At 40.0% G+C, this 16,601-nt stretch overlaps 1 protein-coding gene across 1 annotated transcript; it reads left to right on the forward strand.

Moving 5' to 3' along the window:
- Positions 1–472: 472 nt before the first annotated feature.
- Positions 473–11,734, forward strand: gucy1b2 (guanylate cyclase 1, soluble, beta 2). The gene is made up of 17 exons (XM_054623463.1): positions 473–481; positions 962–1,035; positions 1,162–1,256; positions 2,642–2,802; positions 3,061–3,160; positions 4,135–4,289; positions 4,373–4,469; positions 4,720–4,823; positions 4,983–5,084; positions 5,979–6,072; positions 6,481–6,677; positions 7,511–7,634; positions 7,713–7,868; positions 8,496–8,656; positions 9,573–9,727; positions 10,460–10,641; positions 11,559–11,734. Exons 1-17 carry the CDS (start codon positions 473–475, stop codon positions 11,732–11,734), a joined length of 2,142 nt encoding a protein of 713 aa, XP_054479438.1.
- The last annotated feature ends 4,867 nt before the right edge of the window (positions 11,735–16,601 follow it).

Consider the following 16,601-nt stretch of genomic DNA (forward strand, 5'->3'; position numbering starts at 1 on the left):
GCTGTAATCCCGTAAATGTCCCCGCTGCGGGACTAATAAAGGATTATCTTATCTTATCTTATCTTATCTTATCTTTCTGTTCAGAGGAGGGATTCATAACTACATAGCTATCCAAAAAATAGTGGATCTGTTAATCTGTGTACATGAAAAAAAATGACCTTTTTTTTTTTTCTTTCAACCTCATTTTTTTTTTTTTTAAATGTAGTTATCATACTGTACATATGTAATTATTGGTATTATACTTACCTTTTTTTTATGTTCATGCTTCGGCAACATTGCCACTTTGAGAAATGAATTGAGAGCGAGACAGAAAGAGAGAGAGAGAGAGAGAGAGCAGTATGAAGTCCGCTCTGTATTGGCACCATTTCTGGTGAAGAGCTGGACAGGGTAACATCAAACTGAGACATGGTGAGTTCTTTTTTCATATTCTGACATCACCACAGCTATTTTCTGAAGATGCAACTTTGTCAAAATGCAGATTGTGCAATGACAATGACATGCTTTTGTATATATATATATATATATATATATATATATATATATATATAACAGTATTCAGACCCCTTTAAATTTTTCACCCTTTGTTTCATTGCAGCCATTTGCTAAAATCGAAAAAGTTCATTTTTTTCGCATTAATGTACACTCAGCAACCCATCTTGACAGAAAAAAACCAGAAATGTAGAAATTTTTGCAAATTTATTAAAAAAGAAAAACTGAAATATCACATGGTCATAAGTATTCTACATTTCTGGTTTTTTCTGTCATTTTAGCAAAATGGCTGCAATGAAACAAAGGGTGAAAAATTTAAAGGGGTCTGAATACTTTCCGTACCCACTGTATATATATATATATATATATATATGTATCATTTTTGAGGTTTTAACAGGATGGTTTTTCATAAATCATTGGACACTGATTTGTGAACACTGAACAGAAGAACACCGTTTGTGTTCTTTTGCAGTATGGGTTCATCAACAGCTGCCTCCAGTCTCTGGTGATGGACAAGTTTGGCCAGGAGACCTGGGACAAACTCAGGTCTGGACACACACACACACACACACACACACACACACACACACACATGGATATGTATAAACACACTGGTATACATGCTGATTATCTACTAGTATGGCTTTAATGATGGTCAAAGTCTTTGCGTAGCTCTCTACCAGGGGTCCAGGATTCCTTCATGACCTACACGGTTTACGACGACACTCTGACTCTCAGTCTGGTGCAGGAGGCCTGTTCTCTGCTGGGTAAGAGTCCACGTCCATCTTTCTGCTGGTAGGAGCTCTGATGCTTCCCTTCATGTTGAGCAAACATCATGTCGTTCTGACTTTCTGAAGATGGCATACCCTTTAAGAAGTCTTTACTATCCTCAGCTACCTTCTGGATTATTTTTGCTTCTTGTTCCTATAACTTGAAATTTGACTTTTTGTAGTGACAATGTAGAATGTCAAACTGTATCATAGTACGTATCTCAACGTATAAATTAGCCCGCATTTGGGAACCAAAATGAATTTGATCTGCTCTCTAGGTTCTCCTGTAATCAGTTTTTAAATAATATTAAAAATGCGTTTAAAAAAAAATATATCAGCTTTTCCTTTCTTTCTTTTGTGTATTTTTTTTCTTTTTTTTTTTACATCAAATAAACTAAAGAACTGGTTCGATGGAGTTTTTGTCTTAAAGTGGCCCCGTGGCCCTTTAGGGGTCATGTCCAAACACAATGTAATGATTGTTGTGTTGGCAGTGCAGCACAATGAGATGAAACTGGAGTAAAGAACTATATGCGATACATTTTTTTTTTTTGGATTGTGCTTACTTTTAAAGCTCCACAATAGAGCTACTTTTTGTATGTTTGATGCCTCCCTCAGTGTAAAGTAACCAGTTTGTATTGGATGGTGATTTAAAAGGCTAACATTGTATTCAGGCACAATATTTCTTCCATGCATGTCGTGATATTTAGCTGAATTTGAGTTAAAAGCACAGATTTGTTTCAGAAAACGTAGTGGAATAAAGTCATTTACACATTGTAGTTTACATATTGTTTAACATGTGGTTTTCTGTTAATAATATTTTTGCATTATAACTAACATGGAAGCATGCAGGTGTCTGAGGTGTGAACTGAACCGAGTGTGCTGTGTTGTGACCGGAGTGTTAACAATGTCCCCAATGAAATCCATCAGCTCACACCCAGCACAATCACCGCCCTCAAATATAATGCAATCGAAAAAATTGATGCATTTATTTTTTTTTTTTTTGGGTTTACAGAATAAGTACAAATGTCGTTTTATTTGAATGTAACCCCATGTAAGAGATCGAAAGAAATACACATTATTTGGTAATTAATATAATTTACTCTTTTTTTATGATGCGTGTGTGGTCAGAATATGGCGTCCCTAATTTTTGAGCCGATGTGAGGATTCAGGTACAAAATTAATTTAATTGAATTGAATTAAATCATAACAACAACTGGGCTTGCTTAGCTCCCCCCAAGGGTCTGATTATTTTTGACTGGACATTCTTTTGGGAATACAGGTGTGCACTGGGAGGCCAGACTTACAACACGTCAAATGATGTGTTTTCATACATCTCTAAAGCTCTTTGACAGTGATCCTCTGTGCGTGTTTTCATGTTTCAGATGTCTCCGCTGAGGTTTTTCTGAAGCTTTTCGGAGAGCATTTCTTTCTCTTCTGCAAACAAGCGGGCTATGACACCATGCTGAGGACGCTGGGAGGAAACCTCGTGGAATTCATCGGAAATCTGGACGCTCTCCACAGCTACCTGGCTCTGTCCTATCAGGTACGCTCTCTTATTCTTCCTTCTCTTTCTCCTGCTCCAACCAACTATGTGGAAATCATTTTAACTCACAGTATTGTATCATAAAAGATACATTTGGCATTATTCCATGTTCCAACGCATCAAACTAAACGATGGAAGTACAAGCTGAGGCTTTAACAAAAGTTTCCTTTGATGGTTTCCTGGAATATGTTGAATCCTCCAGTATGAACTGAACTGTAGAACTGAAACAGAATCTGAGCCATCCTTCCTGTGTTGAAGGAAATGAACGCGCCGTCTTTCCGAGTGGAGATGACCGACGATGGGAAGATGCTACTTCACTACTACTCTGACCGGAAGGGCCTGTACCACATTGTGCCTGGTAAAACCATCCACGCTCCCTTAATCCGCTGCTTTGATCCTGATCTTAAAGGTTGTTTATAATGACGGATAATACCTAAGATATATTAAAAAACGTTTGCACCAAAAAACGTAATCACAATACTTTACTTATTAAATGTAATGTTGGAACGCTAAATCTGTTTTAGTAATCATACAAAAAAAAACCTGGGAATATATATATATTTTTTAAATCTGACAGTCTTCTTCTTGTTGTAACCCAACTATTGTTCTTATATCTTCTTAAATAGACATATCTGTCTTTAAATTCAGTGATCTGTGTCCTTGGGGAACATTGGGTTTCTCTTGTTGCATAACATGAAGTAGCTGGTTGTCCTTTTGACTTTTCTTTTCGCGGTCACTACGGTAAGTAGTTTGGTTTCTTTGGGTTTTGCAGTTCGTTATGGGGAGATAATAGACAATTGCAAAAACAGTTTCTGCTCGGTTTAATGTGAGCACACATTCTGAAATAGTAAAAATTGTGATTATGCTTCGGCGGTCCGTTCTCATTCCCAGGGCGTATTCAAATACCGCCGCTTTGTCATAGCGTCTCAAAATGACGAGTCATTATCACATGAGAGAATGATGACGTAGTATAAAGAACCAAAAAAACGGTGCTCCAAGCACTCGAACTCGTCACGTGATCTCATCTGTTGATTATAATTCAGAGGCCAAAGGTCAGTCTCGTTTGCCTCTGACCTAGCTTTCCAGCTTTTAGTTCTGACTGTTGGGCCATTTGCCCCGTAAACCAATTGTGGACTCCCTGGTCGAACCCTATCTAGATACGTTTACCAGTTCTGACCAGTACCTGGTTTGGACTATCGCTAGAACTCGATCTTAACCAGTTTTTCTAGGTTCCAGCTTGCTTGTGCTTACTTTGCAGGAAGCAGTTAAATTGACCATTTACTACAAAGTGATCTTTCATTAACTTCTTTCATGTTTTCCACTTTGATGCAGGTATCATGGAGGCGGTTGCCCGAGATCTTTTTGATAGCAAATTGACCATGAACATTCTGAATCAATCAGAGGAAGACGAGCGCACAGGGAAGAAGGAACATGTTGTGTTTCTAGTCATACAAACAAAGGACCAGGACCTTTCCAGTCATAGAGGGGTGAGTGTCTGTGGGTGCATGGTCTGTTTCTATATGTATATATATTATAGTGTATCTGATTCTTGGCACCACCTTTCCCCCAGGAGGCATTACTCACAACAATGAGGGACCGGTGTGCATCACTGGCTGGGACAAAGAACGGCTGGGACCTGATCAGAGCTGTGGTTCCCTCAGAAAAAGGTACGTTATGATTTTAATTAGAAGTTATGATGAGCCTGGAGGCTTTGTGCTTTCTCGCCTTGCAGGTTTCCACGAATCGTTGTAAATAAGATAAGATCGGCTGACCACATACTGCTCCGTATCTAATGCAGACATGAGATTGATATCTTTCTTCTCATTTAACTCTTAAAAAAGGTGATTCTGAGTAATCCTGTTGTAAGGGTAGCTTCTCTATTACTGATGGAATGGGTGCGTTTGATTTACTTCCCAGGCAGCCTCCATTGCACCTTCCGTCCATGTTACCCGGACAAGCTGTGGGTGGAGGAGAAGGCTTTCTGCAATGCGTTTCCCTTCCATATTGTCTTTGATGAGGATGTAAGGGCTCCATTTGTCTATGTGCTGTAGCTCCATGAGAGCATGGTTGTCTTTCTTTATCAAATTCATTGCCACATCTTTGGGTTTTGCTCATAGTCTTGATACCTTGTGTTTCTGTCTGGTCTCTTTTTCTGGTCTCTGTTCTGGCATGTCCATCAGCTGAAGGTAAGACAGATGGGGGTGAACATACAAAAGTTTCATCCAGATCTCCAGGCCAGAGATGCTACGTTGGACCAAAGCTTCACCATTATACACCCACAGGTAAAACAGAGCCAACAGTTCAGACACTTCTAAACAGTTTGGGATTGGGTGAAATGTACCAGCATGTATGTTCATTAAAATGCATCAGCAAAGAAGAGCACAGTGGAGTACAGTAAAGAGTGGAATACATATATGAGTGCATTAGAAAGAAATCAAAGATGGGGTGATCCTGGCCAACCCTGACCTTACTAGATCACATATGAGTCTTAAACCAAGAAGGTACTTTTCTAAATTACAGTAAGAAGCTCTATTTCTTTTGTATATACATGCATTTATGTGACCAAGCAAGTGCTCAGTAAAGTGAAATATATCAATATTTTACCTTTCAATCGATTTCGTAGCGACTAAAATGCCAACAACAGTGCTTCGTAGTTCTACGTTCTACAATTGTAGGCTTAGCCAGTTGGGTCACTCCACTTTTTGGGGTTCAATATCTTCATACACATATCGCTTACAGCCATGTAATTAAGAAAGGCGTACGGACTCAATGGTGTGAAACTTATCCAAATGATTGGAAAGGCACAACAGATGTCATATTTATCAATACTGGTGCTTGGAGGTGGAAAAGAAAGTGCAAAATGGGTGGTTTTGGAGCCCCAGGCAGTCAAAATATCATATATAGTTTAAAGTATTTATAAATGGATGTTCCAATATTTCAAACAATACAATATCTTTGTATTGTTATGTGTAGGCCATTAGATTTCCACATGAAAGACTTTGCCACTAGCAGTTAAGACTACAGTGGTATTTATGTTGCACCTTGATCCCAGAGTACACTCTCTCATCTTGTCTTTCACAGAAAAGTCTGGCGAAAAAAACTTGAGAATAGAAATAGAGAATTGTAAGCAGCAGCCATTAAACGAGTATTGTGCATCTTCTATTTCTGTCCTCCAGGTGACTTTCACCATTGAGAGCATCAGGAAATTCATCAACAGTCAATTTGTCTTGAAGAGCTGCAAAGACAAACACACCACGCTCAAACTAAGAGGTGGGTTATAATAAACAGTACCACAACGCATAAACACACCACCCCCGCACTGTCAGGTGTATTATAGAAAATGGAACCAACCAAATAAACTTTTTCTTCTACGATTAAAGTGCTTTTTGAGAAAAAAAGAACGCTAAAAAAAGACACAACATAAGCAAACCTGGAAGACCAAAAATGACCCCGTGCAGGACTGTGACGGACAATAAAGTCAAGTTGAACTGAACTTGGGAGAGGCTAATTGTGTGATTGAGGTAGTAACACAAGAGGAAGACGAAGTTAGAAGTAGGAGCAGAGAAAAATGGAAACTGAATTGGCCTGTTGGTACCCAAGAGCTGCGAAGCCAACCACTAAAATAACATCTGTGCTGCATCCTCTCCATTAGTTGACCTGTGTTCCATTTATGTGTAGGTCAGATGATGTGGATGGAGTCTCTTGGCTGTATGTTGTACCTGTGTTCTCCGAAACTGCGAAGCCTTCAGGAACTTCAAGATGTCGGCCTCCACCTGGCTGACCTGGCCCAGCACGATGCCACCAGAGACCTGGTTCTCCTCAACCAGCAACGTCTAGCTGAGATGGAGCTCACCAACCAGCTGGAGAGGAAAAAGGCAGGAAGGCAGCTCTAATTCCTGTTGTCTTAAGTCTTAGAAGCCCAATTTACAAACATGATAAGAGGTCTCAATGGAAATGATGGCCTACAAAAGGCATATCTGCAAATGGTATGCTTCCATGATCTTATCTCAGCCAGTCTGTGTTGTTTGAACATATTCTTTGGAATAAAGAGAACCTGTACAATACCAATATTGAACATTGGTTATTGTCATTCTTCAAAGAATGTACAAAGACCAACAATATAGTATGTAATCTGGTACGCAAGTGTGCGCAGCATAGTAATAGTAGTAGTAATAGTAGTAAACTATAAAAGTGCAATAAAGATTGCTGGTTGGTCGATCGGCCTGCCTGCCTATCCACCTCTTTGATCCAGACTGAAATATATCAACAACAGTTGGATGGATTACCATGTGTTTTTATACATTTTTAGATATACTTACTTTGATGACTTTGCTTTCTAGTCACCATGAGGTTGACATCATTGGGTGTTAGTGACACGTCTCAACTATTAGAGTTTCCATTGGATTGCCATCAGATTTGGTGCAGACATTCATGTTTCCCAGAAGATAAATTGAAGCGACTTTGGTCATCCCCATCATGAGTTAAAAATGGAGTTTGAATGCTTTACTTAACTATCAGTAACCTGATATCATACTGTAATCAAAGTATTTCTTCTCTCTGGTCCAGTTGGGAAACCTTATCTCCCCACTGCACTTTATATGGAACTGAAATTCTGCATGGGATTAAAGTGACAATATACAAATCTGGAATTGGCACAGCAGTTGTGGGAAATATTAGTCATAGCGTGTGTCGGTCTGTCTGTCTGTAGGAGGAACTGAGAATCCTGTCGCAGCACCTAGAGGTTGAAAAACAGAAGACAGAGACTCTGCTGTACGCCATGCTGCCCCGTCACATAGCCAATCAGCTCAAAGATGGGAAGAGCGTAGAGGCAGGTCAGTCAGTGTATCCGGCTAGCTGTCTGTCTCTACATGTCTTCCTGTTGCTTTTTCAAAGTGTCTCGTCTCTTTCAGGGGAGTTTGAGGTGTGCACTATTTTGTTCAGTGACGTGGTAACCTTCACCAGCATCTGCGCCGCCTGTGAGCCCATCCAGATCGTTCACATGCTCAACTCCATGTACTCCAAGTTTGACCGACTCACCAGCATCCATGACATCTACAAGGTATTATCCCTCTGTGACGTTTGTCATCTCCACAGGAGGTTGAGAATGGACGTTGTGCTGAAATATTTCTTGATGTTCTTTATGATATAATATCAACAAAACATAAAATAGTTGTTATAAAACACACCAGTAACGCCTGTAGAGCCTCTGTAGGGTCTCTGTAGAGCCAGTGTTTGGTTTGTCAGTTCTGGCCCAATCCCTATGTAGATATAAAATACTTTTTTTTAAGCTAACTAAACCACTTCCATTCTTAGTTTCAGGTCATTTGCACTGATGAAAACGTAGTTCAGAATATTTTATTCCGTTTCTGCCAATTAGTCTCCCCTAAATGTTATACACTGTTTCTTTAAGAGATTCCCACACTTCCAAGCAAATTTGTATTTTATCACCCTTGTAATTAAATGCAAAATGGAATTGTTCAATGGAATTATCGCAAATTATCGTTAATCGCAAATTAAGTTGCAATATAGATGTGAACAACCATTGTATTTCTGTGCTCTGCTTGGAAATCATAAGGAAAGCGTGATGTATTGATGTGATTGCATTAAAAGTTTATATTGTTCATAATTTGTTAAGTAGACGTATGTAAATGTTAATCTTAATTTCCCATTTCTCAATGAAAAATGTGTCTTTCATGGTTTCCTAAAGGTTGAGACTATTGGTGATGCATACATGGTGGTGGGTGGCGTTCCAGTCCCGACAAAAACCCATGCTCACAGAGTGGCAAACTTTGCCTTGGGTATGAGGATAGCTGCCAGAGAGGTCACCAACCCTGTAACGGGCAAACCCATACAGGTAAGAATTATGAATCAACAGATGTCATGTGTATAGAATGAACAGCATAACAGAGTTACAACGCATTCAATGTATATGACATAAATGATTCATATAATCACAGCAGTAAGCAGAGTAACAAAGGAAAAAATGAAGACTACTTATAATAACAGCAGCAATGAATATAGTACAATTATAATAATGATTTAGGGAATTGTATTAGTAATGTGACTAATAATAATGGTAGAAGCAGTGGGTGTCAGACGGGTCACGGCAGGAGGCACGACCACGGTCCAGGTACAGCCACGATTTATGGAAACCTGCGAGGCGAGAAAGCACAAAGACTCCAGGGTAGAAGCAAAGCCAATAAACGTAATAGTACAGGGAATAATAATAGTAATATGACTAATAATAATAATGGTAGTAGCAGTGGGTGTCAGCCGGGCCACAGCAGGAGGCATGACCGCAGTCTAGATATAACCACAATTCATGGAAACCTGCGAGGCGAGAAAGCACAAGGACTCCAGGGTAGAAGCAAAGCCAATAAACGTAATAGTACAGGGAATAATAATAGTAATGTGACTAATAATAATAATGGTAGTAGCAGTGGGTGTCAGCAGGGCCTCAGCAGGTGGCACGACCGCAGTCCAGATATAACCACGATTCATGGAAACCTGCGAGGCGAGAAAGCACAAGGACTCCGGGGAAGAAGCAAAGTCAGAAATGTGCATAAATAGGACATGAATACATAAAGATGGAGAGAGAGAAGAGGAAAGAGGAGCTCAGTCTTATAATCTTCACATGTGGACAGTCTGAATCTTCTCTGACATCAAAGTTTGCAGCGGCCCTTTTCATATTACTCAACAAATGATTTAACCGTGATTTTCTACCACAGGATGTCACACTTGCTGACATGTTGTGTGTTTGTATGTTCCAGATCCGTGTGGGTCTCCATACCGGTCCAGTGTTAGCCGGGGTGGTCGGGGATAAGATGCCTCGCTACTGCCTGTTTGGAGACACTGTTAACACCGCCTCCAGGATGGAGAGCCATGGATTGCCCGACAACATTCACCTCAGCACTTCCACATATAGGTGTGTGAGTGTTTGTGTGTGTGTTTTAGAAGCAGAACATCTTCAAGCTGTCTGTTCTCCAGCAGATAGTGTTTATTTATTCATATTTTCTCTTTTTTTCTGTGCTTATTACATTTAAGAGGCTTTGTTTTGCACAGTGAGTAATGCAGCATTGCTTTCCCTTCCTCCTTTCTATCTCCCACTGTCTTTCTTTATTTCTTTATTCTGAAATTGAAATCCTGGGACTCAAATTCATATTTGATAGTTCTGCAGGTCATGATAATCATTCAGTGTCAACGTTTAGTTTCAATCCAGAAAGTAGTGTTTCTTTTATATTCCTTGAGATCAGGCCTGTGGAAAGGTGGAAAGGTATTTAGCATCTTGTTTCTTCTGCTGTATCTATGACCTTTCACTAATCTTTAAGGATTGAGTTACACCTTAATATTGAGTTGGAAGACAGACTTGATAAATGATGAAACTGTTGTGAACCGGTCCTTTAACTATACTTTATTTATTTCTGATAGAAATGTCATCATTTTCTGTTGAAATGATCTTTGAGCATCATTATATTGTGTGAAACGAATGGCACAGATTACACGATAAAGCTCGATTAAACTCACTTTCCACCATATCAACTCATACAGACAACAAATCGACAAGACATAGGTAGATACAAACTCTGTGTGCAGAGAAGGTACAGCTGAGGATCTGAAGAACTTACCTCACTTTGTATCCCCTCAACCCCCTCTTCAGTGCATTGAAGGATGCTGGGTTCAACATAAAAGAGCGTGGGCAGATTGAGGTAAAGGGCAAAGGACAGATGACTACTTACTTCCTGATGGGGAACCTGCTGGTGTCAGAAGATGGCATCATGGGAAGAGAGGTCGGAGGGGCCTGTCTTTACGGGGAGGACCTTTATGGCCAGAGCAAAAAGGGTAAGGAGCAAAATATAGGAAAAGATGAAAAGTTTTTAAAGTCGCGGGGTGGTTTGGTGGCAGCTGTCGCTCTCACCAACACACGTAATACATGGAAGTATCATACATAGGCCCATCTGAGAGACTTTCCTAAATGTCGGTTCCAAGGAGAACCTTATCGGTTAGGGCCTCCTGTTAACCTATTAAATCTCTGTTAAAAACATATTTTAACTAGTGTTCACTTGTATCTGTACACAAATGCATTCTCTATACTTTGATTTGAATGATTATTTGAATTATTTTATATTGTTCCATCTTACTTATTATCGTATGTGGCTTCTTGGGCCAATGCTGTATAACATGTATATTTTCTTTTTATCATTTTTATCTGGTAAAGCACTTTGTAACCTTCATTTTGAAAAGTGCTATATAATTACATTTAATTACTATAATTATCTTCATAGCAGCTCATGACTGATAAAGTATAACTTGCTTAAAGAAATAATGAATAAGTAGGAATATGTAGCATCAGATTATTCAATTACTGGTTGAGTGACAGATAAAATATAAAGGTCATCCTTGCCCCCAAATTACAGGACATAGGAGTCATGACTGTGTTAGTAAAAGAATGCATTCACTGTGTCTGCAGTGTATTCATCCACATAGAGAATGTAGGTGCTCACACGGTGTCCTGCCAGTGGTGAAGGTCGGTAGGTTTGAAGCTGCGGAGCTCCAAACTCAGCAGCACGGTGACATCTGGTGGTTTGAGAAACATACGGCAGCCCTTCAAGACCTGAGCCGTGAACGACCAGTTATCACTGTACCTTATGGTCGAGAAAGAAAAGCCATGGATGTTTGGACTTTGAGGAGACGTACATGACAGATTTTCAAGGTTTATTAGAATCATAAAACTTCAAAAAAATGTCCTTTTCATTTAGAATCTGACAGCGAGCCTGATGTGAGAGCTGAGACACGTACCGACGGAGTGGATGCCCCCGACCCGAGCCCACTGGAACCAATGGCTCCCTTCGCCTGGGACATCAGCGCCCCGTTTGAGACCAACGACAACGGCGACAAGGCATCTGCAAGCAGTCGACTCTGTGTCTTATTCTGACGGGGTGTCCCTGAGCCTTCTTTTAGATAGATTGTCAAGAGGCAGGACAGAGAGGATGCTCTAGCTCCATTACATCACTTTAGTACCAGGGCAACTCGACCGCAAAACCACCCTGACACTGCGTGAGAAGAAATAACAGTGACAGTTTACAACGAGGAGCCGTATAGCCCCATTAGTAAGAAAATGATGATGCTGCTTCAAAATAAAAGCTTTTTTTTTTTACGTAACAAATGAAGGAGGAGCATTTTGTCGTGAATAATTTATCGGAAAATCTGCTTAATGCAGAAGTAATTAACGAGTGGGTAGTTTTTTCATTCATTAATAAAACAGGTCTTCTCTTACTGTAGGGAGGGAAGACTTGAGCTGTCGAGAATATATAGGAAAGTAAACGTGTTCATCGTCGGCTAAGTGGGGCTTTGTTTGCAGCCATACATCAGTACAACACTATTAATAACACTGTGGAATAAGCAGTTCAAATTATGACAATTTGACATCCACCAGGGGACATTTCACTTTCATTTTTCATATATTTTTCATATATTTCAGTCCATCTGAACTAAACGAGGTGCAGCAGCCTATGGGTTTATAGAATTCACTAAACCCTTTTAATGTGAATTATTTATGCACCTGTTAATGCGAATTATGTTTAAATAATGTTGGATACCACCACCACCACCACCACCACCACCACACACCGGCCAGCCGGAGAAAGGTTTATGCTATAGATTTTTTAAATAATCATGAGAGACTACATTTAAAGAGCCAACAAAATACAAATGCTATGATCCAATGTTCCAACAAATATGTTTTAGTAAAAGAAGTCAGCAGAATAAACTCATCACACTCATCAGACAAATATATGTTCATCAAAGTATACATCTTTATTTTTTAAAGGCCACATAATGCACAGTATCCCAAACATGCACGATCTTTTTCTTTTTTTTTGAGCTTGAAACTAAGTTAAATGAAGGAGCGGTTGGTGAGCAGGAACATGGAGAGCAGATATATATATATATATATATATATATATATATATATATATATATATATATCGCGAATTATCGTTAGTCTTTGTGCTTTCTCGCCTTGAAGGTTTCCACAAATCGTGGCTGTACCTGGACCATGGTCGTGCCTCCTGCCGTGGCCCTGCTGACACCCACTGCTACTACCACTATTATTATTAGTCGCAAAATAAAAACACATATATATATATATATATATATATGTCCATGTACAAAAATGCCACCTTATCACTTTGTAGTCTCAGTTGCAACAATATTGTTGAGTATTATAGGCCTATTTTAAAAGATGCAAAGCCAAAGTATACTAATATAACAATAAAATCACATCTGACACAGTATATCATGATTTAATAAATAATAAATACATTCTTCACAATAAGAGTCCCCTGTTGCTTACTTTTCCTACAGTATAAGAAGAGTGGCTGCTTAACACTGCACTAATATATATATATAATATATATATATATATATATATATATATATATATATATATATATATATATATATATATATATATATATATATATATATATATATATATATATATATATATATATAATAAACTGGTTTTCTTTTACTAAAACAGGAGCTCTCTCTCTGTGGAGATTAGTTTGTTCTTGTTAACTTCTCTGCTGGCGGAGACAAAGCAGACAGGAGGGAAGAGGACAGAAGGACAGGAGACAGGAGGACAGAGGACGGGAGGACAAAGGACAGGAAGGCAGAGGACAGGAGGACAGAAAGAACTAGGACAGGAGGACAGAGGACAGGAGGAGATTAGCCAGTAAGACAGGAGGACAGAGGACAGGAGGACAGACAGAGGACAGGAGGACAGAGGTCAGGAGGACAGAGGACAGGAGGACAGAGGACAGGAGGACAGAAGACAGGACAGAGGACAGAGACAGGAGGAGGACAGAAGACAGGTCAGGAAGACAGGAGGACAGAGCTCAGGAGGACATAAGATGGGACGACAGAGGTCAGGAAGACAGGAGGACAGAAGGACAGAGGACAGGAGGACAGAAGGACAGAGGACAGAGGACAGGAGGACAGGAGGACAGGAGGACAGAGGACAGGAGGACAGAGGACAGGAGGACAGGGCAGAGGACAGAGCTCAGGAGGGAGAGGTCAGGAGGAGATTAGCCAGTAAGACAGGAGGACAGAGGACAGGAGACAGAAGGACAGAAGACAGGACAGGAAGACAGGAGGACAGGACGACAGGACGACAGAAGACAGAAGGACAGAGGACAGAGCTCAGGAGGACATTAGACAGGAGGACAGGAGGACAGAGGACAGAGGACAGGAGGACAGGAGGACAGAGGACAGGAGGTCAGGAGGACAGAGGACAGAGGAGGACAGGAGGAAGACAGGAGGACAGGAGAGGACAGAGGACAGAGCTCAGGAGGACATAAGATGGGACGACAGAGGTCAGGAAGACAGGAGGACAGGAGGACAGAGGACAGGAGGACAGAGGTCAGGAGGACAGAGGACAGAGGTCAGGAGGACAGAGGACAGGAGGACAGAGGTCAGGAGGACAGAGGACAGGAGGACAGAGGACAGAGGTCAGGAGGACAGGAGGACAGGAGGACAGAGGACAGGAGGACAGAGGACAGGAGGACAGAGGACAGGAGGTCAGGAGGACAGAGGTCAGAGGTCAGGAGGACAATAGGACAGGAGGAATTACTAATACAGACTGATGTCTTTGTTCTTCATTCTTAATAAACTTGAAATGTTATTTGTTTTAATTTTAATTGTACGTTTGTATGAAGTGAGGCATTAATGACTTATGACTCTGCTGTTGTAAACATTACCGTGGTTGCTCCTTGAGAACTTATTATTGTATTTAAAATTCTAGATATGATTTTAAAAAGCAATGATTTATTCAGTTGGCTGCAATCTGTAATTCGCCACTAGATGTCATGTAAGAATGTTGCTCATGCTGCTTTTTTTTTTTAATCAAACAAAGTGAATGTACTTGTTAGCAAACAACAAACTACTCAACATTGTATTAATCTACGTTCCTGAGCTATGTGACCTAAAAAAAAAATAATTAAAAAAAAATACATATTTTCTAAAAAAAATCACTCTATATGTAAAGTTTGGAAACCAGCTGACCACACAAAAACACTCACTAGATGATGTCCTTCAACAGTAGCAGTTATTTGAGTTTTGTCAGCGTCTCCAAGGTTTCCGAGTAGAAATTGCATCGGTTTTGTGTTTCAGACTTGCACGCGTCGAAATGAAACGCCGCGGCCCTGCCCTGACAAAGAGGGGCCGCCGAGCACGCCGCTTTATTAGGCTGCAATTTTAGAAAGGACTTGAAAAGGCTCAGAAGCACATGAGTAATGTCAGTGTTCACACACACACACACACACACACACACACAAGCTCATACCGAGACTCTCTTCACTGTAGTGGGTTGTGTAAGAAGATAATGGCTGAGCCAAAATCAGCCCACTTCAATCCATAATGACACATGTGGTGTGTGTGTGTGTGTGTGTGTGTGTGTGTGTGTGTGTGTGTGTGTGTGTGTGTCACAGGTGAGGTGAGTAGAGCATTGCTTATGTAAGGTTGTTGACTCAACACACACAAACACAGTATTACTCCCCTCTCCTGCTCATAACACACTCATACATACATGAATATATTGATGTGTGCGTATGGATGTCCCCTCTTACCACATCTATTTATAATTGATATAAACTATTAACGCTAGCCAGTAGTATCAGTGTACGCAGACGAGTCACGCTGCCATCTCCTGATTAGAATTTCAGGTCTGAACAATTATATAAATGTATAATGTTGAATTTTTTTTGTCTTTTAAAAAAAAAAGACAATTTCAGGTTTTTGCCATGCTAGGAATTCATATTCCCCCAAAAACGTAATACTTTAATTTCCATAGAAGCTTAATAGAACATGGAAATAACCATTGTGTACAGTGTAAAAAGAAAACTTGTGAATTCCCCATCAATATCTCATATTTACGTCTGTAAGAAGCCCTAGTTACTACTTTTTAAACTTCTGGAACAGAACATGTTGTGTTTTATGTGGATTAGAAAACCAGATAACATTTATTACCGTAAATCCTATAATACGACGGGCCTCGTTTATTCCCTCTTTTTCATAAGGGTATTTGAATATCTAGCGTTACATTCTCATCCTACACCAACATCATGCTGTCATAACCTATAGGAACACAAGTACAGTTGACTTGGACTTTAACAAAAGTCACATTTTACGTTATTTCGTTTCATTTATGGATTGAGCAACGGGCAGTATTTTTATGCCAAATATGCATGAACATTCTCGACAAGCACTGAGTTAATCCAACTATCTTCAGAGCAGCTCATTAAGTCGGTAGTCAGTATCACGCTGACCTCAACACGTCACAGATCTACTGCTGCTGTGCACAGCTGGCGCAACGACATAACTTTCCTCCGTAATGAGCCGCTGTAAAACATAAAAACCTCTGATGATTGTGTTTATCTCGTCGGGTGATTGTGTGGGTTTTACCAGATTTATTGCTGTGCTGAACATTTTCTGTGTATCAGAATTCCATTTTTTCCCCTCTGTTGGGTTACTTGCATTAAAGTTTTCGTGTTGGTTGATTTTTCTTTCTGTTTTCTTTTTTACATAAACGGAGTATGATATGATTATGCCTCATAGAACTGCCTTCTTGTTTCCGACAGAAGAGTTGGTGATAACTTTGGGGAACCATTTATTTCTAGGACGGATGCCCGCTCTCTTTTTTAACGAGACTGGTGTCTGATTCTGAGAGGTGTGTTTCTTGACATTGACTGTTACAATTGAGGGCTTTTTGTGTGTGCTTGTTTTTGTGTGTTTGTGTGTAG

This window comes from Anoplopoma fimbria, chromosome 22 (assembly GCF_027596085.1).
Source record: "Anoplopoma fimbria isolate UVic2021 breed Golden Eagle Sablefish chromosome 22, Afim_UVic_2022, whole genome shotgun sequence".
NCBI classification, from domain to species: Eukaryota; Metazoa; Chordata; class Actinopteri; order Perciformes; family Anoplopomatidae; genus Anoplopoma; species Anoplopoma fimbria.